General features: G+C 36.0%; 1 protein-coding gene across 5 annotated transcripts in view; it reads right to left on the bottom strand.

Annotated features, from left to right (window-relative positions):
* prkx (protein kinase X-linked) overlaps positions 1–26,744 on the bottom strand; it is a 49,658-nt gene that overhangs the window by 13,581 nt on the left and 9,333 nt on the right. For 4 of the 5 annotated variants that reach the window (XR_010896729.1, XR_010896730.1, XM_067404475.1 and 1 more), the window contains exons 2-4: positions 16,872–17,040; positions 14,638–14,901; positions 5,986–6,105 (exon numbers count right to left, since the gene is read on the bottom strand). Coding sequence is in view for 3 of the 5 variants with exons in the window: in XM_067404475.1 (XP_067260576.1) it covers positions 5,986–6,105; positions 14,638–14,901; positions 16,872–17,040 (553 nt within the window). In the remaining 2 variants the exon portion in view is untranslated. The remainder of the gene's footprint in view (positions 1–5,985; positions 6,106–14,637; positions 14,902–16,871; positions 17,041–26,744) is intronic. The other variant, XM_067404477.1, reaches the window with a different exon arrangement.

The following is a 26,744-nucleotide window of genomic DNA, read 5'->3' as shown; positions in this document are numbered from 1 at the left end:
TCTTTAGCTGTGTGGAAATTGATCAAGAAATAAAAATATCACATATAATTTGCCCTAAAGTAATCTACAAATTTTACATGCTGTTCTACCACACATTTATGCCCACATGTGTGGGTAATAACAGCTTAATCTGAATGTAATCTTTTTTGTAAACAAGATCTATTCCAAGAAAGACATCCACCCCCTGAGATACTGTAAATGCGAGCAGATTATCTGACTGTGTGCATATTAAATATGCCAGTTTGTGCATGCTGAATATGGGCCGCAGAAATAAACGTCTAGGCAAATAAGGATAAATATCATAATAAGGATAAATATCAAGACAGCACTGAAAGAGGCCACTGCATGCGCATGGAGGTTTAGAACCTTGGCAGAGCATAATATTCCACTGCTGCCCTCTAGTGGTGTATTTTTGACAATAGCCAAACTCTCCTGACCACACACCATATCACATAATGTCTGAGCCATACAGGATGGAATGGAAACCTATTTTTCTTCAGTGTACAGTATTTATTCATTACTGGTTTTGATCAAGTAGCCATTAGCTGAAAGGCAGTTCAGTTATACTTGAAAAATAGTTGTCAGGATTTTAGGTTCTCATTTTTTTCACAAACAAACGTAAAAATCTACAGAGCCTGGGAAGTCACCTATAGAAAGGGGGGCAAATCCTTGCCCACGTTTTTATAATCAGTTCCCAGAATTTTGCAAACTAGTTGTCATGGATTAGTGGCCCGTCCCTCATTTTAGAAACCCTTACTGACTGATTAGACTATGGCTCACCTATTGGTTACATTTCTTGCTTTTGCAGGTTTATGTATGGCAATGTAGTAATATAATAATAATATTAATAATAATAATAATAATAATAATAATAATAATAATCTGTCAGTAGGTGTGCACATTTCATACAATTATAATTATTATTTATACTTTATCATTATTAATTATACTTATTCCTATATTTTTCAAGAGTACTGTCTTTTTCTCCATGCAGTGGTGCACTTGATGAATTCATTACACAAAAGGGTTTAATGTCTCATGAAGTGAAACACAAGGACAGGAAATACATTACCAAATTAACAAAAACACATATTATTATTATATTTTTGACTGTGAATAGAGAATATCTTGTGTTTTCCTGTGGGTGCTCAGCCATTTCCGTGGGTTATCAAGCCCCCGAGTACCCACAGGATTGGTGCTACTGATTATAATAATAATAAATCCTATGGTGTTGAAGAATGAATGGAGGCTTATGCTCCTTGGCTGACTGAAGGTTGTCATGGAAATGCTCAATGTATTTTGTATTGTTGTTTGCCAATAGAAAAAGTGCTGGGGTAAAATGTATTTTGTATTGAAAATACACAGTCCCCTGTCTATAAAAAGCGAGAGTATTAGAATATCACAAATAAACAGACGGACGCACATAATTCTTATTAAATCTTTGTCTATTTCACCCTGTCTCCACTACAAAGTTATAGCCTAGAATTTAAGCAAACAGTTAAGACAGTTTGATGTATTTAACCTATTAATACACAATAAAGCAATATTATATTATATATATATATATATATATATATATTGTTTATATATTATATATATATATATATATATATATATATTGTTTATATATTATATATTATCTATATTGTTTTCATTTTGATTATTACAACTTGCTGTTCATCAAAATCAAAAAATCAGTATCTCAAATTATTAGAAAATTACATAAGATAAATCAAAAAAGGATTTACAATACAAAATAAATTAAATTTCTGAAAAGTTTATGTTCATTCTTGCTCTCAATACTTGGTTGGGGCTCCTTTGACACAAATTACTGCATCAATACAGCGTGTCATTGAGGCAATCAACCTGTGGCACTGCTGAGGCGTTACTGAAGCCCAGCTTGCTTTGATAGCGGCCTTCAGCTCATCTGTATTGTTGGGTCGGGTGTTTCTCATCTTCCTTTTGACAATATCCCATAGATTCTCTATGGGGTTCAAGTCAGTCGAGTTGGCTGGCCAGTCAAGCACAGTAATATTATGCAGGCAAACCAGTTAGTAGTACTTTTGGCACTGTGGGAAGGTGCTAAGTCCTGCTGGAAAAGGAAATCAACATCTTCATAAAGGACTCCAGCTTCAGTCCACTCCTTATGAAGCTCTCCTAAGTTCTTAAATCAGCTTCGCTTGACAATCTTCTCAAGCCTGTGGTCAGTCCTTTCACTTGTACACCTTTTCCTACCATACTTTTTCCTTCCAGTCAACTTTCCATGAATATGCTTTAACACAGCACTCTGTGAACAGTCAGCTCTTTCAGCAATGACCCTCTGTGGCTTACCCTCATTGTAGAGGGTCTTGATGATCGTCTTCTGGGCAACTGTCAAGTCAGCAGACTTCCCCATGACTGCTGTTGGGATTACTGACCTAAACCCATGGGTATTTATACCCTGAGAATGGTAATTGACCCTTCGCAAAGACCCGCCCCCCTTAGTTACTGTTGCTTTGCCCGACAAGCCGTGGTGCTGTCACCCCACACAGAGTGAAAAATACATTGTGGCGCAAAGAGGATACTGACAACACGTCGACAGACAAGACAGAGTAGGTTACTTATGATATTAAACAAAGTCCCAGCTTTCAAACTGTGCAATTTTTTTGAAGAAATTCGAACGATAAAAAAAGTTGTGTGTCTCTTTAATGTGTCGTGACAGATTGCTGTAGTGCCGCAGTTCAAGCGGCTCGTGAACCGATCATCTCTTCCTACTAGTTTATTTATAGCATCAAATAAACATGAATGAACATGAGAAGGAATGTCGTTTAAGACGCAGAAAGACGTAAATACACACCATTTTTCAAGTTCAAGTGTCAGTAGCGGATTTGGCGTTATGATTGGTTAGACTGCTTGTCAATCAAACTCCAGGCGAAAGGTCAATTTAATAGAACTTGAAATTAAATATTCTAATAATTTTATATAAATATTCATATAATTTTTTGATTTTCATGAGCAGCAAGCTGTAATCATCGAAATGAAAACAAAAAAGTAAAAATATATATATATATATTTACATTGTTTTATTGTGTACTATTAGGTTGAGTACAGTTTGCAAAACTGTGGGAACAGATTACAAAAGTGTGGGCATGGATTTTTTTTTTTTTTAATAATTAGTGTAAATCAGGGTTTTTAAAGTTTGTAGATCCAAGGTAGATTCTCAACCAAATTAGTGATTCCTTATATACAGTATCTCACAAAAGTGAGTACACCCCTCATTTCAGCAACCATTTTAGTATGTCTTCTCAAGTGACAATACTATAGAAATGAAAATTGTATATACTTTAGAGTAGTCAATGTGGTGCTTGTATAGTAGTGCAGATTTACTGTCCTCTAAAAATAACTCAACATACAGCCATTATTGCCTAAATAACTTGCAACAAAAGTGAGTACACCCTAAGTGAACATGTCAAAACTGTGTCCAAAGTGTCAATATTTTGTGTGAGACCCATTGTTATTTAGCACTGCCTTAATCCTCCTGGGCATGGAATTCACCAGAGCTGCACAGGTTGTTGCTGGGATCCTCTTCCACTCCTCCATAATGACATAAACAACTTCCGCTTGAGGATGCCCCATAGGTGCTCAAATAAGGTTTAGGTCTGGAGAAATACTTGGCCACTCCATCACCTTCATCTTCAGCTTCCTCAGCAAGGCAGTTGTCATCTTGGCAGTTTCTGAAGGGAGGTCATCGTGTTCTGCTTCAGTATGTCACAGTACATGTTGGAATCCATGTTTCCCTCAATGAAGCAGAGCTCCCTAGTACCAACAGCAATCATGCAGCCCCAGACCATGATGCTACCACCACCATGCTTGACTGTAGGCAAGACACAATTTTCTTGGTACTTCTCACCAGGGCATCGCCACACATGCTGGACACCATCTGAGCCAAACAAGTTTATCTTAGTATCATCACACCACAGGAAATGGTTCCAGTAATTCATGCTCTTGGACATGTTGTCTTCAGCAAACTGTTTGCGGGCTTTCTTGTGAGCCAGCTTCAGAAGAGGCTTCTTTCTGGGATGACAGCCATGCAAACAGATTTGTATGGTCTGAGCACTGACAAGCTGACCTTCCGCTTCTGCAACCTCTACAGCAATGCTGGCAGAACTCATGTGTCGGTTTTTTGAAGCCAGCTTCTGCACCCGATGCACAACACAAGGTCTCAACTTCTTCGATTCAACTTCTTTGGTCTGTTCTGAGTGGAACCTGTCTTGGAAAACCTCTCTCTATGACCCTGGCCACTGTGCTGTAACTCAGTTTCATGGTCTTACCAATCTTCTTATAGCCTAGGCCATCTTTGTGGAGAGCAACAATTCTAATTCTCAAATCCTCAGAGAGTTCTTTGCCATCAGGTGCCATGTTGAACATCCAGTGTTCAGTATGAGAGGATTGTACTCAAAGCACCAAATTTTAACTGCTCTAATACAAGATACACAAATTTGTATGGTCCTGTCAAGCAGACAAAAACATGAACATGATGAATCGGACATGTGACTTTGCATGGTTAAAAGATAGAGCTTTTATCACTTAGGGTGTACTCACTTTTGTTGCCAGCTATTTAGACATTAATAGCTGGATGTCGAGTTATTTTCAGAAGACAGTAAATCTGTACTACTATACAAGCAGCACATTGACTAATTTAAAATATATCCAAGTTTCATTTCTATAGTATTGTCCCTTGAGAATATATACTAAAATAGTTGCTGAAATGTGAGAGGTGTACTCACTTTTGTGAAATACTGATATATATAGATATAGCTAATAAGCGAGATGCTCGCGTTCTCTCTAGACAGTGTTAGTTTACTCATTTGCCTACTCAAGACACAAAGCAACACAGTGAAAAGTATTTCTAATATGTTGGACCTTTTATTTAGAGTACCCTACATTTACCTTTTATTTAGAGTAGCCTACATTTACCTATTGAGACGTGCCTTCACAAGCAACCGCAAGAGCTTTTGTGATGTTTGAGTCGGCATGCGAAAGGTACATTTGCAAAATATGCTGTATTTTTTTAAGTCCACTGTCCACTTAAGTCACAGAAACTACATACTGCACCTTTAAACGTATAATTTTAGGACACAGATCTAAATCAAACACAATGAATAAGAAACACCATGGCATCAATTTAAATGTATGCCAGAAGTACTTTTTAAATTAATAACTAAAAATAAGTGGGCTTTAATATAATTTGTATTAGCAAATGTAAGTAGGCTGTAACAATTAAAAAAATGTCAGTATTCTTTTAAAAAAAATGTTTAAAAAAAGTTGAAATTATGCAAACTGATGACTTTAACAAATGCAGACTACATTAACACCCTCTGATAGTGACAGTAGGACTGTCTTAAACAAGTTTTCATAAAAAAATGTATTTCCCTATGGAGAAAATTAAATAGGTCTACTATGAAAATTGTTTTAGTTATGATTTTTTTCACCATTTGATTTAGTCTAGTTAGTTTTGTATCAAATACAATGTGATTTTCATTGATCGAGATCTGGCAGCAGCTCATTTTTTCTCATGATCTGCTCACAGCATATCCTGCCCATGGAATCTGCCATAGGCCAGCAAACCAATGAGAACGCAGGAAGATGATGACGTTCCATAACAAAAGAGTGAATGCGCAAAAGCTGCTGTAGATCCGCTTACCCGGAGGTCTCCATAACTGGCAGATTTAAAGAAAATTGCCGCCGTTTGGCAAATAAATAAATTACAGACAGTTACATACGCATTACCAACATTTTATCATGTAGGCTTTATGGTACACCTCAAACAAGGCATTTAATGGTAATTTATAGTGTTAATATTAATTGCCGAGTCCATGAATATCTTGGGTATGCAGAGAATTCAGAGCTTATATGGACCGCACACCACTGATATTATATATACACACACGCACACATACACGCAGGGTACACAAACTCTGTACAATGTTTAGCAGGTGGTCTTACCCTGCTAGCATTTCAAAGATGAGCACGCCGAGAGCCCACCAGTCCACGGCTCGCCCATGACCTTTACTCTGGATCACTTCAGGAGCCAAATATTCAGGAGTACCACATAAAGTCCATGTCCTGTACAGAAAGAAAGAATAAAATTGTGATGGACAGAAAAAGAGAAAAAAAAAAATCCTACAGGGCCCAAAAGTGATTTAAACTCGAAAATAAACCAAATGTTTTAAGACTATAAAAAATAATCAAATAGTTTTGAAGTTGACCTTGTTAAGAGGTAAAGGCATGGTTCACCCAAAAATGACAATTCTGTCATCATTTACTTCACAAGACTTACCATCATCTGCGGAACACAAAAAAAAATAAAAAAAAATAATGATATTTTGGCAACTACAGACTTCCATTTCAGGAAAAAAAAAAAAAAAAAAAAGCACAGGGACATTTCTCAAAATATCTTTTATGTTCCACAGAAGAAAGAATGTTATACAGGTTTAGCAAATTAAGACAATTTTAATGTTTGGGTGAACTACACTTCTATTAAAATATCAGATTTTCATGCTTTCATTACAGCACACAATGCTCTTTGGGGTATTCTCAATTCATGCTAGATTACATCAATCATCAGTTTTTTGAATGTGGTATGTCAGTCTGAGTGCTATGATCAGTAAAGGAAAAATGGGACACATTGAATATTAAACATACTGAAATTCATATTAAAAGGTGCTAAAGAGGATGTTTTGTTTTATACATTTTTTGCAATATTACTTGAAACTGTCTTTACTAACTGATAAAAGACTATTTATTAGGTGCACTGAAAGGAATAATATTAATATACATCATCTGTGCACGAGGTAGGGCCTTAAAAACATCAGCCAATCGTTTACGCGATCATCACGTAAACGATTGGCCCTCTGGCTTGTCAATCACTGCCATGACGTTCCTTGTGAGAGACGAGCGCGGCTGTGCGCTCCAGTAACTTTCCACACTCCACAGGCGCCGCATGCGATGTTTTTGTCAGGAGACAGGAGTAACAACTGCAGATTATGAGTTACCTGCGGTGAGTCCGACATAATGAATCCAAAAAACACGACATAGCGAAAGCCGGTGGTAAACACTAGTTTTCCAATACTCGTGCACGAGTTTTGGGAGGCGTTCCTTTGAAAGTCATTTCAAAAACTCAGTAACAGTCTTTGGATTCTCAGTCGACGAAAATCCTCTCTATCACCTTTAATTTTTCTATTAAAAAAATTAGCTCAAATCAAAAAAGAAAGAAAAATACATGCAATAAATAAATGAATAAAAAAAATAAAAAAAAAAGAAAACAAAAAAGACATTTTGTATAAGTTTAAGATACTTCTTTTACATACAGTATTTACAATAAATAAATAAATGGACCTGGATTATTGATTTGTGTTGTCTATATATTTATATACATTATATTTAACACAGTACTGGGATATATATATATATATATATATATATATATATATATATATATATATATATATATATATATATAGATAGATATAGATATAGATAGATATAGATAGATCTCAGTATGACATAGCCAAGCTACTGCAGGGACTGCTTAGATAACACACAGAGGGGTGTAATTACAGTACACCTGGCTATCTGGGCTGGATTGTATTGGCTGGTGTAAGGTAGAGACAGCATATCCACTTCAAGACAAGGATACTATAAGCGTAACTGTATATTGAGCTAGAAGCCAGGGTGAAAGCCCACTACACTGTGTTTTATTTGTAGTAGAGGGTTTCTGATTACATAGAGCAGTTGCAGCTCCATGGGGTGAAATGACAAATCTGTTTGTTTGGGGCCATGGGGCCGGTCGATAAATGAGTCTGTTGACCTGTCCTTCAGTAAATGGCTGCCCTTTGCTTCTTTGTCTGGACACGGTTTTGTAACAGAATTATAAGATTGTATCCTGTTGATACCAGAATGTTAATATTGAAAAGATATGTAAAAGAGCAGAAAATTATTGACTACTCATTCTGTATAAAAACTGTAAAACAAAAATATATTTTGCACTTTAACAGAAAAAAAAAAAAAAAAAAAACTCAGCTCAACCTTTTGATTGTTATAGCTTTCAGGTCTTCAACCTTTTCAGGCCAAGAATTATTTAATAAAGGGACAAAACATATTGAATCAGTATTGAATTTTAGGCCAGGCCTAATAACATATGTAACAATGCAAAGTCATTAAAATGTTCATTACTGATGTCTGCAGTCATACACTTGTCACCATACATTATATTTACATTTTAGTTAAAACATTATAGTATAGGAGGAACATTTTATTTTATATTAACATACATGAATTACATGAATATTATATTATTTATTACATTAAATGAAAATGTTCACTCAGTACTGCAGGGCAGAGACTACAAATCTCTGCTTGGCCCTTCTATTCCCAATATATATATATATATATATATATATATATATATACATATATATATATATATATATATATATATATATATATATATATATATATATATATATACATATATATAAAAAATAATAGCTAGTGAGTCTGGAACAGCTTGTGTAAATGTCTCTCACAGTATTTCTATTCCTTATTTTCTTCCCTCTATTTTAGTCTTTCTTTATCTTTCTGTGCTCAGCTGTATGGTTTTAATCCTTCTCTCTGTAATAGAGAGGATTAGTCTCCCTTGTGTTAACTGAAGCCTCTCAGTGTCAGTTCACAACAGCATTTCAATGAACCGCAAGAGAAGTTCGGTGTGACGTGGTTTTTGATTGGCTCAGATGATTTATGTTTACACTAATTATATCAGACTGCATACTAATAGGAGCAGTGAAGAAACTGATCCTGTTATCAAGATCAGTTCCTGTTATCAAAATAAGAACACCTGATGACTCACTTAACAATATGTTTGTCTGTATGGCTGTGTTTGTGTGTCTGCACAGGGGCAAGACAAGAAAAGGTAAGCCTGTTTTATTTAACTGTTACTCTTTGCGGTCACGGCTGACAAGTATATGTTATTGCTATAATAAGTGTGTAAACATTTCAAAATTCAGTGGAATTTTCAAAAAGGACCTTTAGGATGTCAGCGCTGTTGTATTCAAGGTGACTTTCCTTTTTATGTTTTCTTTTTGATCGGCCACTCGAAACTGTGCAGATACCGTTTGACACGTTCTCTCCTTTGCCTCCAAACATGACCACAATAAGAGCCCTGCAATTCATCAGTAAAAGTGTGGCACATTAATAAGCCCTCATATTGAGCAGACACTGACAAGATGATAAAAGAAAAACAGATGAAAATGCCCTAGTGCTGTCTAAAAATAAATGAATAAAAAGGAAAAGAAGAAAAAAAATCCAGGTTTCCAAGGTCCTCATCCTGTCCTAATCTTAACAATACAGGCACTTTAAATGGCCACTGATCAAGGCAAACAGCAAATATCACGTTCGAAAAGCCAAACGCAATTATAGCCACCAGGTGGCATTGTTGCCACATGACAATCTGTGTAGACATTAGCTACTCAAACTCAAAAGCCGAAGCTGTTGCTTGCAGGGACTGCTGTCTTCTACACTGGATGAGAGACACTGCTTTCGGTTTATATATGTGTGGGTTGCTTGCGCAGACCCTCACTGTTCTGGACCCCTTCTTCATGCACAGGGAAACAGAATCGTGACCCATTAAGCATACACATTGTCATTGGGGTCATTGGCTGCTCTGAAAAAAACACTGCAGTACTCTGCACTGCAGATGGATACACACACATACATACAAACAAACACACACAATCTCTCTCTCTTTTTTTTTATTTGAATGATACTATCAGAGGGCACATCCAGAGGGATTTTCAATTTCAGCAAGGTTACTCTTAAATTGGTCTGTGCTGCTCTCATTCAGAATTAATAACAGTGGGTTGATGGATGCTCTGGGGCCAAACAAAGCCACCTTTTTTGTTAAAGAGACTCATATTAGGACAGCTTTAATACCCACAGAGAAGGACTTTTATATGACGTTTGTAGGGGAAGTCACACTGTATGAGTGAAGAATAAATTAAGGGATTCAGTCGGATGTTTTGAAGGACGAAGAGTGGAACGTTTGGTTTCTGGGCCCTTTCTGCATCTTCATTCTCTACACATCAGCTGAGATTCTGAAAAACTGAAATGAATTTGATCGCCTACAGAATTTCAGCAATGCTTGTCTGATGGTGGTTTACATTTCATTTGACAATGAAAACACTGGGAATGTTAAAATGACATGAAATGAATGTAAAAATTCTGGAGCATGCCTAAACCAATCTTAAAACTATAATCATCAAGGACACACACTTCAGATAACTGCTGCTCAGCCATCTCTCTCCTTGGTTTATGTACTTAATTACTTCACAACATAAACAGACCTAGAGGTCAGTGTTGGGTAAGTTACTTGGAAAAAAAAAGTAATTAATTACTACTAATTACATCTTCAACTGTGTAATTAGATTACATAAATTACTCTCTCTAAAAAGTATTGAATTTTTATTACTTACTTTCTAAATCCCATATCAACCTCGACCAAAACCCTTTAAGGATAGACATGAAACTGCTCTTTTAATTTTCAAATAAATAAAATAAAATTGCATTAATACATTTTGAACTGACTAAAGTATTTAAAGGGAGAAGGTTAAATTAAAAACATTAACATAAGACATTCAATTTTGATATTAAATCCATTATTGTTTTGTACAGAATTGTAGTCTATACAGTATTTAATGCAGTTATATCAAAAGTAACTGTAATTCTGCCATCAATTACTCACCTTCACGTTGTTCCAAACCCATACAATGTTTGTTCATCTTCAAAACACAGATGAAGATATTTTAATGCAGGGGTGTCCAAACTACGGCCCGTGGGCCAAACACAGCAGCTTGTCTAGTAAAATCTATTATATGTGGCCCGCCATGAATAATTTACAAATTGTGTAGTTTCACAATGTCAACACAAGGTGGCAGTACTATATTTTAGGCCAGGAAAACATTAAAGGATTAGTCCACTTTCAAATAAACATTTCCTGTTAATTTACTCACCCCCATGTCATTCAAGAAGGCCATGTCCTTCTTTCTAACGGTTGAATGTCAAAATTAGTTTCAGTGCAGCTTCAAAGGGCTTTAAACGATACCAGATGAGGAATAAGGGTCTTATCTAGCAAAACGATCTGTTATTTTCTTAAAAAAAAAAATAAAATACAAAATGTATATGCTTTATAAACACAAATGATCACCTTGCAAGTGCTTCGCCATTCGCCTTCCATGTTCTTCAAAAAGCTTACGCTGTATGACCTACGCCTTCCCTATTCAACTTATAGAAAAAATGGAACTGGTGCCATGTTTGTTCCGTAAGTGGTGTGGCATATCAAGATGCTGATTAGACAGCATGATTATTGTACAGGTGTGCCTTAGGCTGGCCACAATAAAAGGCCACTCTAAAATGTGCAGTTTTATCACACAGCACAATGCCACAGATGTCGCAAATTTCGAGGGAGCGTGCAATTGGCATGCTAACTGCAGGAATGTCCACCAGAGCTGTTGCCCGTGAATTGAATGTTCATTTCTCTACCATAAGCCCTCTCTGAAGGAGTTTCAGAGAATTTGGCAGTACATCCAACCGGCCTCACAACCAAAGACCACGTGTAACCACACCAGCCCAAGACCTCGATATCCAGCATCTTCATCTCCAAGATCATCTGAGACCAGCCACCTGGACAGCTGCTGCAACAATCGGTTTGCATAACCAAAGAATTTCTGCACAAACTGTCAGAAACTGTCTCAGGGAAGCTCGACCTGACTGCAGTTCGTCATCGTAACCGACTTGAGTGGGCAAATGCTCACATTTGATGGTTTCTGGCACTTTGGAGAGGTGTTTTCTTCATGGATGAATCCCGGTTTTCACTGTACAGGGCAGATGGCAGACAGCGTGCATGGCGTCGTGTGGGTGAGCAGTTTGCTTATGTCAACGTTGTGGATCGAGTGGTATGGGCAGGCATATGTTATGGACAACGAATACAGGTGCATTTTATTGATGGCATTTTGAGTGCACAGAGAAACCGTGACAAGATCCTGAGGCCCATTGTTGTGTCATTCATCCACAACCATCACCTCATGTTGCAGTATGATAATGCACGGCCCCATGTTGCAAGGATCTGTACACAATTCCTGGAAGCTGAAAACATCCCAATTCTTGCATGGCCAGCATACTCCCCGGACATGTCACCCATTGAGCATGTTTGGGATGTGCTGGATCGGTGTATACGACAGCGTGTTCTAGATCCTGCCAATATCCAGCAACTTCGCACAGCCATTAAAGAGGAGTGGACCAACATTCCACAGTCCACAATCAACAACCTGATCAACTCTATGCGAAGGAGATGTGTTGCATTGCATGAGGCAAAAGGTGGTCACACCAGATACTGATTAACCCTTTGAATTACAGAAATATTGAGAGTAGTCCCTTGGTTTACTTTTTCAAAGATAATTATAAAAAATAATTAATTAGAAATGCATTACATCCAACACTGTTAGGAGTGTATTAAGCAGAAATTTCACTGTACTATTTCAACAACAAGTAGAAAAAAGTGTGATATCTGCATTCAAATTCCATCATATGTTGACTGTTTGAGGTAGGAATGTACCAATGCCATTTTTAGAGACTGAAAGATTAGAGCTGCAGACAGTTGTGTAGGTTCTCATATTTACAGTATTGACTTTTGGATCCGGAGCACTTTAACGAGTACATAAGCACCAAATTCAATCTTATATTGATTCTAGTAACAATACGGATGCATATATTTATACATGCATGTATTATATACAGTTGTGGTCAAAGTTTACATAAGTTTACAAGTTTACACCTTGCATAATGTTAATCATTTTAACAAAATAAGAGAGATCATACAAAAATTGATGTTTTTTTTTTTTTATTTAGTACTGTTCTGAATGAAATATTTTACTTAAAATATGTCTACATATGGTCCACAAGACAAAATAAAAGTTGAATTTATAAAAAATAAGTTTACACACAAGTCCCTTGTTGAGTCCCTTGTTTGTCCTGAGCAGTTAAACTATCCAATGTTCTTCAGAAAAATCCTCCAGATCCCACAAATTCTTTGGTTTTCCAGCATTTTTTTTTGCATATTTTAACCCTTTCCAGCAGTAACTGTATGATATTGAAATCCATCTTTTCATACTGAGGACAACTGAGGAACTCATACGCAACTATTAAAAAAGCTTCAAACATTCACTGATGCTCCAAAAGGAAACATGATGCATTAAGAGCCAGGGCAAAAAAAAAAAAAAAAAAAAAAACACTTTTTGAATTTGAAGATTAGGGTAAATTTTACTTATTTTGTCATCTGGAAAACATGTAAGTATCTTCTGTAGCTTCTGAAGGCCAGTACTAAATGAAAAAAAAAATTATGATCTTTAAACAAAATAAGAAATATTTACACATCTTCATCAAGTTTACAACCCCTGGTTCTAAATGCATCATGTTTCCTTTTGGAGCATAAGTGAATGTTTGTACCTTTTGTCAGAGTTGTGTATGAGTCCCTCAGAGTGAAAAGAGTGATCTCAAAATCAGGATTTATGTTAAATATAGCCTAAATTTAAAGTTACAAAACTTAATTTTCCCCTCAACCCAAATCGTTTTGCTCTGAAACAAGTAATAGATTAATAAGACCAAAGATTCCCCATTTGATAATACCCCAAATTAATTATATCTCATGTTTAACCACTATCTACATAAGTGTCAGCAGCAAATTCCCAAATGACTGGCTGAGATGAAGCAGTTCTCTGCGGGTATGAGCGCTGAAAGACCGTTGACGGCCTGGATCTCGGATCTACAAAAGTGTCTAAATAAATTGTAAAATAGGCGCTATGTTTATATATGAGTCACATATTTGAGGTCTAAATAACTACATTCTCGGCTAAAAAAAAAAACAACTTTAAAACTATATTTTGTGACACAACAGAAGTAGTATTATTTAAAAAAATATGGTGAACTTGCTGGACCACCTTGACAGCCAGCGCAATCAGAATGATACAAACGGTGAAATGGTTCCAGTGCCGTTACTGGGGGAATATCGCACAGCTTTCAGCCAAATAGATCCAAGAACCAGAAAGAACTGTATATATATATATACACACACACACACACACAGACACACACACAAAATAAAGATTATCATGTTTGTTTGGATGATTATCCACTGTGGATGATTGTCCATCAAATTGGTGTAAACCACAGAAATAGCTGAACATAAGAATTCTGAAAAAATTCTTTGACGGTTTCTCCAAAACTATTAAGAGGCACAACATTTTTAAACATCGATAATAATAAGAAATTTCTTGTTTCTTGAGCACCAAAGCACATTAGAAAGATTTCTGAAGGATCATGTGACACTAAAGACTGGAGTAATGGCTGCTGAAAATTAAGCTTTGCCATTACAGGAATAAAAATAATAACATAAAATTACAATAGAAAAACTGTTTTTCTAAATTGCAATAATACTTTATAAATTAGTAATGATATTTTTACTGCTTTAGTGACCATAAGAGACTTCTTTCAAAAACTTTACGAAAATTACACAGATATTGTTTTTATAGATAACCAATGACGACATACCTTTCTGAGAGCTTTTTAGCGAACCCGAAATCTGTCAGTCGAATGTGCCCCTCGTTGTCCAGCAGTATATTCTCTGGTTTCAGGTCTCTGTAGACTATTTCTTTGGAGTGAAGGTATTCAATGGCGCACACGATTTCAGCTGAATAAAACATTCCGGTGCTGTTGCTGAAACGTCCTCGGCTGCGTAAATAGCTGAAGAGTTCACCGCCATTCACATATTCCATCAACATGTACAGGAAGCGATCATCATGATGTGTCCAGAACCTGAGAAAGGTCCATATAATATTTACATGTGATTTGGTCATACAGCTTTATAAAATTATATTAATTAATTTTATGAACTTTTCCAGGTCTAGAATTCATAATTTTAAAATTAGACTACCTCACATATCCAGGTTTTTCCTCTTATACACTGTGTTCCAAATTATTATGCAAGTGACATATCAGTAGGATTTCAGTACAATAAACATTCAGATTTTAGTTTTTTCTAAGAAAGTGTTTGTTTGTTTATTTATCCATGTCTTTTTAGATAACTGGTATCAATCTCAGACAAAATAGTTTGCCAGGTCTACTTAGGTAAATGGAAACCCTACTTAGAGGTTGTTCCACATTATTAAACAAGTCACAGTTCTCATGCAATATGGAGAGGAAGAAAGATCTTTCTGAAGATGAAAAGCATGAAATGGTGCAATGTTGTGCAAAAGGCATGAAAACAACTCATATTGTGTGAAAACTGAATGCAGATTATTGAAGTATCATAAGATTTGTGAGTGATTTAGAGCACAGCAGAACTTGGTCAGATAAAGGCTTATTAAGGAAAGTTACTGTCAAACAAGTTAATTGTATTAAAAGGGCAGTTATAAAAAAAAGCCAGTGTTGAGCAGCAAACAGGTATTTGAAGCTGTTGGTGTCTCTGGAGTCTTGAGAAGCTCTCTGTGCAGGCTGGCCGTTATGTGTAAAATTGCATTTTAGCCACCACTAACCAAACCTCACAAAGAGAAACATTTACAGTGGGTGTAGAAATACATTTTCAAGTAGTTTTATTGCTGTGGTGTTTTTTTTGTTTTTTTTGCCGCATGGGATAGTATGCATAGTACATTGAATTTCAGAAGGCACTATCCTTTTTATACCAAAGCTGAAAACGACCAGTTATGTACTCCACATATCTTGATGAAGTCATTTTGACACCCTCAGAGACCCTAAAGGGACCTTCCATCTCAGTTCCCAATATTCCAGCCCAAATCATCACCCGCCAGCTCCCTGCTGACGTCGCAGTCTTATTGGATGTGAATGTGGTGGCCATTCACCAACCATCCATCCATTTACACCATCCACTGTAGTACGGCATTCGTCACTGAATAAAACTATTTAAAAATGAGTCTTTATGTATTTCTAAACCTACTGTAAATGTTTCTGTTTGTGAGGTTTGGTTAGTGGTGGCTGAAATGCAATTTTACACATAACTGCCAGCCTGCAGGGAGAGCTTCTCAAGACTCCAGAGATACCAGCAGCTTCAAATATCTGTTTGCTGCTCAACAGTGATGCCCTTTTAAGTTCTGCTGTGCTCTTTTATATATATATATATATATATATATATATATATATATATATATATATATATATATATATATATATATATATATATATATATATATATATCCTGTACCTGAAACAATTACACACATACACTACAACTCTATCTATCTATCTAGTTGTTAAGGGGGTGAATTAAAAATATTTTTTCTTGAGGCCCCCTGGTTGAAAACAACTAGATCAGTATCTATCTATCTATCTATCTATCTATCTATCTATCTATCTATCTATCTATCTATCTATCTATCTATCTATCTATCTATCTATCTATCTATCTATCTATCTATCTATCTATCTATCTATCTATCTATCTATCTATCTATCTAAAAAAAAAAAAATAATAATAATAATAGATTTAAAGATAACAAATTCAGTGTTATGAACTGACTAAACTGATTGTAGCAGGTAAAACAACATTTGACATTGATATATTTGGTACTTCAGAACATTGAAATTATACATATTATATATATATATATATATATATATATATATATATATTATATATTATATATATTTATACAGCAGACTGAAATGTTTATACAGATCATAAACAAGTGTGTGTTTATGAGATAACAGTGTATAAACAGTGTTCTCAGTTCTGTTAGCCTATATGTTAATGTTGTTTAGTGTTCACTCACAGTCTGACAAGGAAAGGATGGTTCACCTCCGTCAAAACCTCTTTCTCATTATGTACGTGTTGCTCCTGCTTTAGACGGATAACATCTGGGATCTTCATCGCCTTCAGAGCAAAGAAACCTCTTGTCTTTTTATCCTTCACCAGAAAAACCCTTCCAAAGGTTCCTGTACCTGAAACAACGTGGAGTACTGACATAAAGACAGTGACTGCAAATAATAATAATAATAATAATAATAATAATAAAAAATAAATAAAAAAAATAAAAAAATCACACAATAGCCTGACAAAATTCAATACATAGAGAAACTTCAATCACAGTGGACCAAAAATGTATGGACACTTAAGCTACTTCAATTACTACCACTTTATCCAACTTTTTAAATACTGAGACTGCAGAAGCATGTCTGTGTTTGTTCTCCACATAGCTCTGTTCTTCACAGATGAATGGCACTCAGAGCAGGGAGTGTAAAACTCTCAAAGACAGCCTATCTCAAAGAAGTCTTTGATTTCTACTGTATGGGGACATGGTTTTCAGTGGGTAAAATATCTTATGCTGCACACATATGATCAATGGCAACAGAGAGAGCTCTCAAACAGAGAGCAGGGCACCTTGAACCACCCACAAAATTACAGGCTACTCGGTCTCATTGGAGCACTTTTACAAGCTTGACAGGTCAATACCAACAGGAGACAACCCGACAGACTATTTGAACCAACACATCCTATTATATGCTCTAAGACCTAAACCTCACACTAAATGCTTAATTAATTTTTGATGATAAACCAAACATAACCTTAAAGCATGGTGAGTAAAAAAAAATAAAAAAATAAACCCTGTTGTGAGTGTGTACGTGAGGAGTTGGCATTCTCTGCGGGTACTGTTAGCACTCGGGTCAAGAAGTGGAAAACAACAGTCGTGGAGTGGCAGTAGTTTGGGTTTAAGGGGCATGAAGTGAATCAAGAAGCTGTGAGATACCGCAGAGAGCGTTTATATGTTTAACCTAGCTTCGGCTTGAGAAAGACTTCTTAAGTAGTACCTAGACACCTGAGAAAGAACAAACATCCCCAACATTTTGAGGGAAAAAAAATCTAAATATATATATATATATATATATATATATATATATATATATATATATATATATATATATATATATATATATATATATATATATATATATATATATATATATATATATATATATATATATATATATATATATATTATATATATATACACACACACTGACACACACACATTTCTATTTCAAATAAATGGTGTTCTTTTGGACCTTCTATTTACCAAATAAAAAAATGAAGCACAACAGTTTTTAATATTGATGATGATAATAAGAAATGTTTTAGCACTAAATCATAATATTAGAATGATTCCTGAAGGATCATGTGACACTAAACAATAGATTAATGGCTGCTGAAAATTCAGTCAGTTTAATATAATTTATACATGATATAATAACAGTTTAATATAATTAATATAATTTAAGTTTAAAAGATATATATATATAACAGAAAACAGTTATTTTACATTGTAATAATATTTTTAGAATATTTTTGTGAATTACATTTATTAAACTTTGTAACAGTAGGGTTTTTTTTAGCTTTATATGCATTTTCGGAAATAAATACCACAAATAAATATACCATTATTTATATAGGCACTTAAACAATGACAAGTTTAATATTTGATCAAAATTCTTAACATTTCCCCACATTTTTTAAAAACATTTGAAATTTCATAAAACACATGAAATTTCATAAAACTGTTTCATAAAACTGTTGCTTAGTAATATTAAAAGGACAATAAAGTATTGAGACTCATGGCTCTTCTTCCATGTACAGTAACAATGAAAGTACAAATGTCAAAAGAAAGTTACATTTCACTAAGTAAAAAAAAAAAAAAATGGAACTAGAAATAGAAACAAAATGTTTAATGTTTACTGAACAAGAACTAAGCCATGCTCCAAGTATTTGTAACAGGGCAGTTTCAGACGACCTACATTTCCTTTAGTTGCATTGTGTGATGAGTTATGAGCTACAACATAGATGGAATAACTGACATGGAATGTTGGCATTTAACACATTTACCTCACACAAGGAATCTTTGTTCAGAGACCACTTTGTTGACATGGTTACACAAGCATGGAAGAAAACAAATGCCTTAGATGTCAGTGGGGAGGAGGTGGGATTGGTAATGTGAAGTAAGACACTTGTGATGATGACACATTATTAGATCATATTTCCGACGTTACAGGGAAATCTTATTCAGCTAGCTACATATTTAAAACTTCAAATGAGTTGAAGTTTCATTGTATTACGAATCTGATATTGTGAAGTGAAGTCTCTATAGACAAAAGGACCCAATGCTTCACTGTTCTCCACCTTTGTACAGCACCCAAAAAACAGATTAATGGCTCAATCGGACTGAAAAGCCTTCATGTAAAATCTCAATTGATCCAATTAAGCTTGATCCAAATTAAATTTCAATTGAATTGAAAGGGGTGGGACCTGAAATAATTTAAACAATATAGGGGAAAAAAAAAAAACTAAGCATGTAAACACATTAACATGTTCTCAATTGGATTCAGAAATACATTGCGCACATGTGCAGTGCTGTGATGATGTCTACCAGAGCATTTTTAAAATAAGATCTGTTTACATGCATTTTATTTCTTACAAATGTGCACATGTTTACTTAGGTCTTACGAACTGGTCAGTGAATAAGTATTTGCCAAAAAAGCTCTTCTGGCATTTGTCAGCTTTCCTTAGGTAAGTCATTAAGGCAAAAACGATACTCTAGTAGTGACTCCAGTGACATTAAAGCTGCGGCTTTCTCCAGTTATAAACATGGTGAGTAGGGCACTGCGTATACATTTAAGTTTTGTTCGGAATACATAAATGTATAATGGAATTCCAGACTTGGAGACAGAAATTAGGTTAATTCCAAACAGGTCATTTATAGACAGTGATGAATTAATCAGAAAGCAGGTTAGTAATGGTCAGAATAATGATGAGCAAATGCATATGAACTGTCTGATTCTCTTTTCCTTTACCAGGGTGACAGCGGAGCAATGATGACCAGAGCGTGATAGTAGAGAGAGCACACACACACCTCTTCACATGATTATGGTGAGTAGACAGGTACGTATAATATTCCAAAGAGTACCTTACAGAAGATTGCTGGAGTATCACAGGGAGATTGATTCACAAGGAGATCCAATAGGTAAGTAGAGTGGTTAAGTAGTCTGTTATCCGTAGTTGAGACCAGAGAAAGAGTAACTGTAAGGTGCGTGCTATTAGTGCAGATTGCAGTGCTGTGCAGGTAATGAACAGGAGGGTATGCTGGGAAATGTGGTCTTTGACTAGATGACTGGACTGTTGAAGTTGGGCAGACGGGGAGCATACCCCCCTCTAAGGGCAGCTCCTGACAAACACAAAAATGTAACAGTCCTTAATGACATAGTTTGTTGTAGTTTTTGAGGGCCTGGGAGGGAGGGTTTGAGGCATTGAGGGGGAACAGTGAGTGAGAGGGCAGTGGAGGAGTTAGTGAAGGAAAACACCACAGAGTGAGCCAGACTAGAGCTAGGACAACGACCCATGGTGTAAACCAGGATGGAGCCAGAGATCTGACCAACAGAAATGGAGCTATGGGAGGTGGAGAGCCAGGCAAAGCTGAGGAGACAAAGAGCCAGAGTGACACCACTGGTGTGGAGGGCCAAGGTGGAGCTGACAGCTTGTGAGACTGAGGCAGAGGCAGGGACCCAGAAAACCATGGTGGAGCCAGAGCGACTGAGGACTACGGTGGAGCTGGAGGGAAGACAGAGCCTGGTGAATCCAAAAGGCATGGAAGGTTGAGACGATGGTGGAGGCCTGGGATCCTGTGACAAAACCAGGGTAAAGTCTGGCCAAGGAAGAGCCAGAGGGATGAGGTAGCCCAGTGGAACCAGTGGCATGACAGTCCACGGTGGAGCCAATGGGTCAGAGGGTCAAGGTGGAGTCCGGGGCTTTGAGGCCAGACATGGATCTAGGGGATCATCAAACCAAGGCGAAGCTGGGGACTGGGAGGCCCAAGGTGGATCCAAACCATTATGCGGCACCACTGAAGAAGGAGCTGAGGGGCTAACGGGATACAATGGAGGCGGGGCTGTACGATTGGCTGGCTTAGGCGGAGGAGGCAGGAGAGGGAGGTTTGGCGGGACCGTCATGAATAAAAGGGACTTCATGCTTGGCATGACCAGCAGAGACACAGCAGACTTGGAGCTAGGCAGGAACAGCAGGGATGAAGGAGACTTGGCTTGGGAACAGGAGGGAACCAGGGCATCCATGATATATACCATGCTAGTAAGCAGCAGCTGTTCACCAGAGAAGGGGGCATGGATGGAATCCATCTCCACACCATCAAATTCCACTAAAATCCTTACTAGGATGAACATGGGTGCCGACACTTGCACCTGGTCAGACACAATGACTGGTTCAGGCTCCGGGATGAGTAGGGTTGCATGCTCTGCCTCCGGGGTGACCTTCTCCATCTGTGGAAGGTCCTTGGTGGGCATTGGCTCTGGCTCAGGTTCTGGATCTGTGGTGGGCTCTGGCTCTGTGACCATGGTGAGTTAGGGGCCTTTTTGGCTCTGGGTATGTGGCAGTCATTGGCTCTGGCTCAGTGGTGGGTGTAAAGGGTGGAGAAGGACTAGGGAGGAGTTCCAAAATGAGTGGTGTCTCTTGAGTTGAAGACCGATGACACCAGGAGAACTAAATTGGTCTAGGGAGGCTGCCACTGAGGGGCGATTGTGTCTTCATCCACTTCTCCTACTGTGAGGGAAGAGCCACTCAGCCACAGTACATTTTCTAGATATTGTTCCAGGGTACAGGGCGTTGTGAAAGCAACCAGGAAAATGGCCCTAGGGAAACATTAGTTCTCGGGGAAACTTCCTGGTGGCTAGCTCCTAGAACTAAGTTCCTAGATCAACATTGTGCGAAAGCCCTATTATTATTACTACATGCATACATTTATTTTTGTTAGTTGACATTTAAGGCTTAATGCTATAGAAAAGCAATAAAAAAAAATCAGGAAGAGTGTTTTCAGATGGATTTTTATGTTTACATAAAAATATGGCATGCATTTGCTTCAAACAATGGTATAATGCTATTGAAAATATCATTCAATGTAATTGTGATAATCGTAATTAATAAATCGCAATTACAATTTCAAGGGAATAATCGACTATTATGATTTTGTCATAATCGTGCAGCCCTAGAAAATAGCCTTAAATAATGTATAATTACAAGTTAAAAAGGGGGTTGTCACACACAGTTTATGCCAATCTCATGTTAATCTTGAGTACATAGAGTAATATTGCATCCTTCATATCTCCAAAAAGTCTTTTGTTTTATCATATTTATAAAAAGATAGATACGCTGTACCAAGCCTGCCATCAGTACCGTGAGCAGAGCTAAAAAGTCACGTGCACGCAGCTTTTGCGTATAGATCGTCTGCAAGCTGTGACATCATTATAAATAAAAAGGGAACAAAAACGTTTGTGTTGTTTACATTTTATGCACTTGGTGCTCTGATTGCCAACAAAACACAGACATCTGATGCTGCTTTACTCACCACCCACGATCTGCAAATCTAGTGCCGAACTGGGGCTTGTTTACAAAGCATTCGTCACCGAAATCCCGGGAACAAACAAACATACGTGCACAACTCCATTGCTGCCCCGGAAAAACAAACTTTATCCACTGTTCCCTTAACGCTGGGTTCTTTGGGAAGCTGAAAAAGGTAATCTTTCCCTCACAACAGGAGATGTGTCTTATTTCAGAGGTGGTGTCCCCCGGCAGTCGCATTTGGAGGCTGCATTCCTGAAGCACACTATTGTAGGCTGTTTTTGGTTCCTAATTGTACAATCAGTTTAATAAGTATAAATATACTATATATAATGATAGTCCACAAAAAAGCATGCTTGAGTAAAATAACAATGGGGTTATAAGGTGTGTACAATTTAAACTACCTTATTAAATAACTTCACTAACAGTAGCTGTTGCTCAGTTTGCATACTGCTGCTCTCCTTCTACACTCTTCTGAACTCTTCCCTCTCTTCATTAAAGCTCCAGTGAAGGATTTCCAGATAAAAAACAAATAAATTAAATAAAATTCAAAAATATGTTTGGAATCAAATCTAAAATCAAATCTATGCATATATTGAGTCAATAATCTGATTCAAAATCGAGAATCAATTTTTAATAGAATCGTGACTGCAAGAATCGATTTTATCCAAATCATGAGATTCCAAAAGATTCCCACCCTTAATCACATTTATTTGAAATAATAATAAAAATTGTTCCCCCAAGTATGTCATTTGTTTAGCAGATTGCTGTAGTAAAGCTATGAAAATTATGTCTGATTAGGCACCCACTGTATAATGAGTAAGCTTTTGCCTTCAGGTCGAAGATTCAGAATGCCAGAGTTTCTTAAAAACAGGGAGGAAAATCTTTATACCACAGGTTTTTAAGTGTTTAAATGAAAGATAGTGAAAGATGTTTTTTTTTTTTTTTGTAATTAAGCGGGTCTTAAATTAGTATTGGGGATTGTTTTATTTTTATACATATTATATTTGTGTGTATGTTATATTATCTTCTGTGAAAATGCATGTTGAAACCCACTCTAACAAAATTTCCCCAAGGGGATAATAAAGTTTACTACTACTACTTGTGCGGGAAAATTCATACATGTAAGCTGATTCCAATTCCAGTTTCACTCGGAAAATATGTCACAATACTGAAGTAAAGTCACTCGCAACTTCTGGTTCACAGTGACTTTAACCTAAACATTATGTTCATCAAGATAATCTTCACAAATGAACAATTTATAAACGTATACGTTTCCTTGTTCAGCATGATGCGGTTTAATGTCCCAGCAAACCTCTGTAGTCCTATTTAGCCACTTGTTAGTAACCACATAAAAGCTTAAAATCAAAATGGACAATTCTTTTTTTTTTTTTTTTTATGGAATATTAGAGTATTTATTATAAATAATTTATGATGTGCACATAATTATTTATTTTATAATTCACAAGCTCTCATAATCTTTAATTAAAATAACTTCCTCCTTTTACCGATATTTTCCCCCGATATTTAAGCATTTGACCATAATCGGATATAATTTTTGTAATTTCGGATTTACGGATAAACGGCGCCATCTTGTGGGTCTTTTGAGAATTGCACGCAGGATTGCCGTTAAAGCACATCTGAGGGCAGTGGTGCCTGCAGCCGTACGGCTGTATGCACTGTACGTACCATGAGAGGGCGATATTTAATGCCGTTTTTTTTTTTACATAATTTTTAAATTATGTAAAAATGGAGGGATGGAGAAATGCAGCCTCTTAAATCTTTGAAGCTTTTCGGGAAAGGTTTCAATGCATCAAGAGTGTCGAAAACAGTGCCATCTTGTGGCAGGTAAATGTACAGAATGCGTAAACCTTAGTGCACAGTTCTGTTGTTTTATCCATTAAGCACAAATAAAAGCCTGATGATGCTAAATGTGTTCAGTTTTCAATTAGATGGGTTACATAAATGCCTGAAATGTAGATAGTTTAGTCAAGTAAGATAATCCGTCAAGTACTGTCCAAATAAAGATGTAACTTTGCATGAATTAAATAATACAGCCATGAATGATCACATGTTGGAAATAAAAGCACTGAATTGAATTCTCTCTCTGTTGTCTATGCTCATCATTAGTCTCGTGAAGTCGTCTGCATTTTGCTGTTCACTCAGCAGGTTGTTGCTCATGAAATGCTCCATGGCCGCCGCATGTAACTTTTAACATAATTCACTTATTTAAAACAACGTAATTATACAAACATTTACTATATAACCATTAATTCGCTAATAAACATCCAAGAAAACACAACTCTATGGAAATGAATTATTTATTATCTCCACGAGCGATCAGTTTGAGTATAGTTCTGTGTAAATGCATAGAAAAAAAGTGCTTTGTCAGCAGATATTTCATAATCTAGATTCTAGAATGACAAAAACATTATTAATAATTCTGATGTAACATACCAGCTGAAAAATGAAATAAAATACAATGTTTTGTTTGTTATTTTCCAATATTCCAGAGAATATTATTCAGTTATTTAACATTATCCATCGAAATATTCTTCACTCTTTAGCCTATTAAACAGCTTATAAATCTACTAAAACTGTAGTTCAAAATGAAGTATTACATTTCTGGAAAGTTGATATGACTCCTGTCTTTAATTTATTTTCTCCATTTGAAACATTCTACATTTATTTTGCTTATTGTTAACATAAGTGTTCCTGCTGATGCTTTTTATAAATAAAATTATTTTTGTAATATGAAGATTAAAATTAACAAAATGTATTGGTGCATAAATAAAAATAGTTTTCTATGCAAGGAGGGAGTGATTTTTATAAATAAAATGGTTTGTTCAGTTCAGTGGTGTTGTAATCGTGTCAAAAACAGAAGTATAGCAGTAAATAAATATCGGTTCTGCATATTGGTTATCGGGCAAATAAACACAAAAATTATCGGTATCGGTTCTAAAAAAAATCTATATCGGTCGATCACTACAATAGATAACAGCAACAGACAATGATTCAGCGATCCAATCAATTGCGAATGGACAAAATCATGTTCAAAATCATTTTTTCTGGTTCAAGAAGTTTTCTCACTATATGACACAATATGGAAGAAAAGACTATTATTTCAGCTTCTGTTTCACAATTTAAATAATAATAATAATAATCAAATAATAATAAAGTGATTATTTATGTAATTAAAAGTGAAAATATGTTCAGCCTGTGTTAACCACTGACCATACTGTATTTCAGGCATTTAACCAAAAATCCATTCAAAAAACAAATTACGAGGGAACTGCAATTGCAAAAATGCTAACATTTTTCAGCCTAATTCCTGAAGCACACTATTGTAGGCTGTTTTTGGTTCCTAATTGTACAATCAGTTTAATAAGTATAAATATATTTTAGTTTTCTAAATAGGCGGATCACTCTAGTTTCGGGTGGCTGATGCTCTTTTATCTGGAAATGAGAATACTTTTCAATTACCAACCTTAACCATTAACTGGCCATTACACTGACCTTACTTTGAATTATTAATGAATACCTAATTGAAGGCATCATTAATGGATTAGTTCTTCTCTAATACACACTGAAACTGGTGTTTTTTAAAGGCTGTAAAGGTTCTTTTTAAAAGTAAGTCTCAGTAAAGCACAATTTCAGCCTTTCACTATGAAACGCGTGTTTTAGTAATAGTCTGGCATCACATCTGACTTTACACTGGTGGGCAGAGATAACCTTCACTGAGCTGCATTTAGCCTGTGATATCAAATGCCTTAAAATCACTGGAAAATATTCCAAGCTGTATTTGCCCTTACTTAACAAAAGAACACATGAATCAAATCAGAGCAAAAAGTGAGTTGAGAGATGATGATTTCCTCATTATTTTAATGACAATTTAACGATAAGAGCATTCAGATAGGAGCTTAAACCATTCGTCACAGGCCGTAAATCTCTACCATCCCACAAAAAGCTCTGCAAATTGGATTATTTATGCTGGGCCTAATGCTATAGTATACAGTTTAGATCCACACTATCCATTTTTATACAAGAGAGTGCCTCTCAAAATGCCATGAACAAAATTTTCCCCTAAACCACAAAGCAATTTCCTTGTAAATCACAGATATGACAAAGATCATTGTTTTTTGGAAAAAGCACTTATATATCCACTCCAATAAAAACTGTGAGGCTGCTATGTGTAAACTGTATTCTGTGGCTGGGTGATATAGACCCCTAAAAAAAAAAAAAAAAAAAATCA

This window comes from Chanodichthys erythropterus, chromosome 12, assembly GCF_024489055.1.
Source record: "Chanodichthys erythropterus isolate Z2021 chromosome 12, ASM2448905v1, whole genome shotgun sequence".
Taxonomy (NCBI): Eukaryota; Metazoa; Chordata; class Actinopteri; order Cypriniformes; family Xenocyprididae; genus Chanodichthys; species Chanodichthys erythropterus.
The sequence above is the reverse complement of the archived record's forward strand: the minus strand, read 5'-3'. Positions and strand labels throughout refer to the sequence as shown.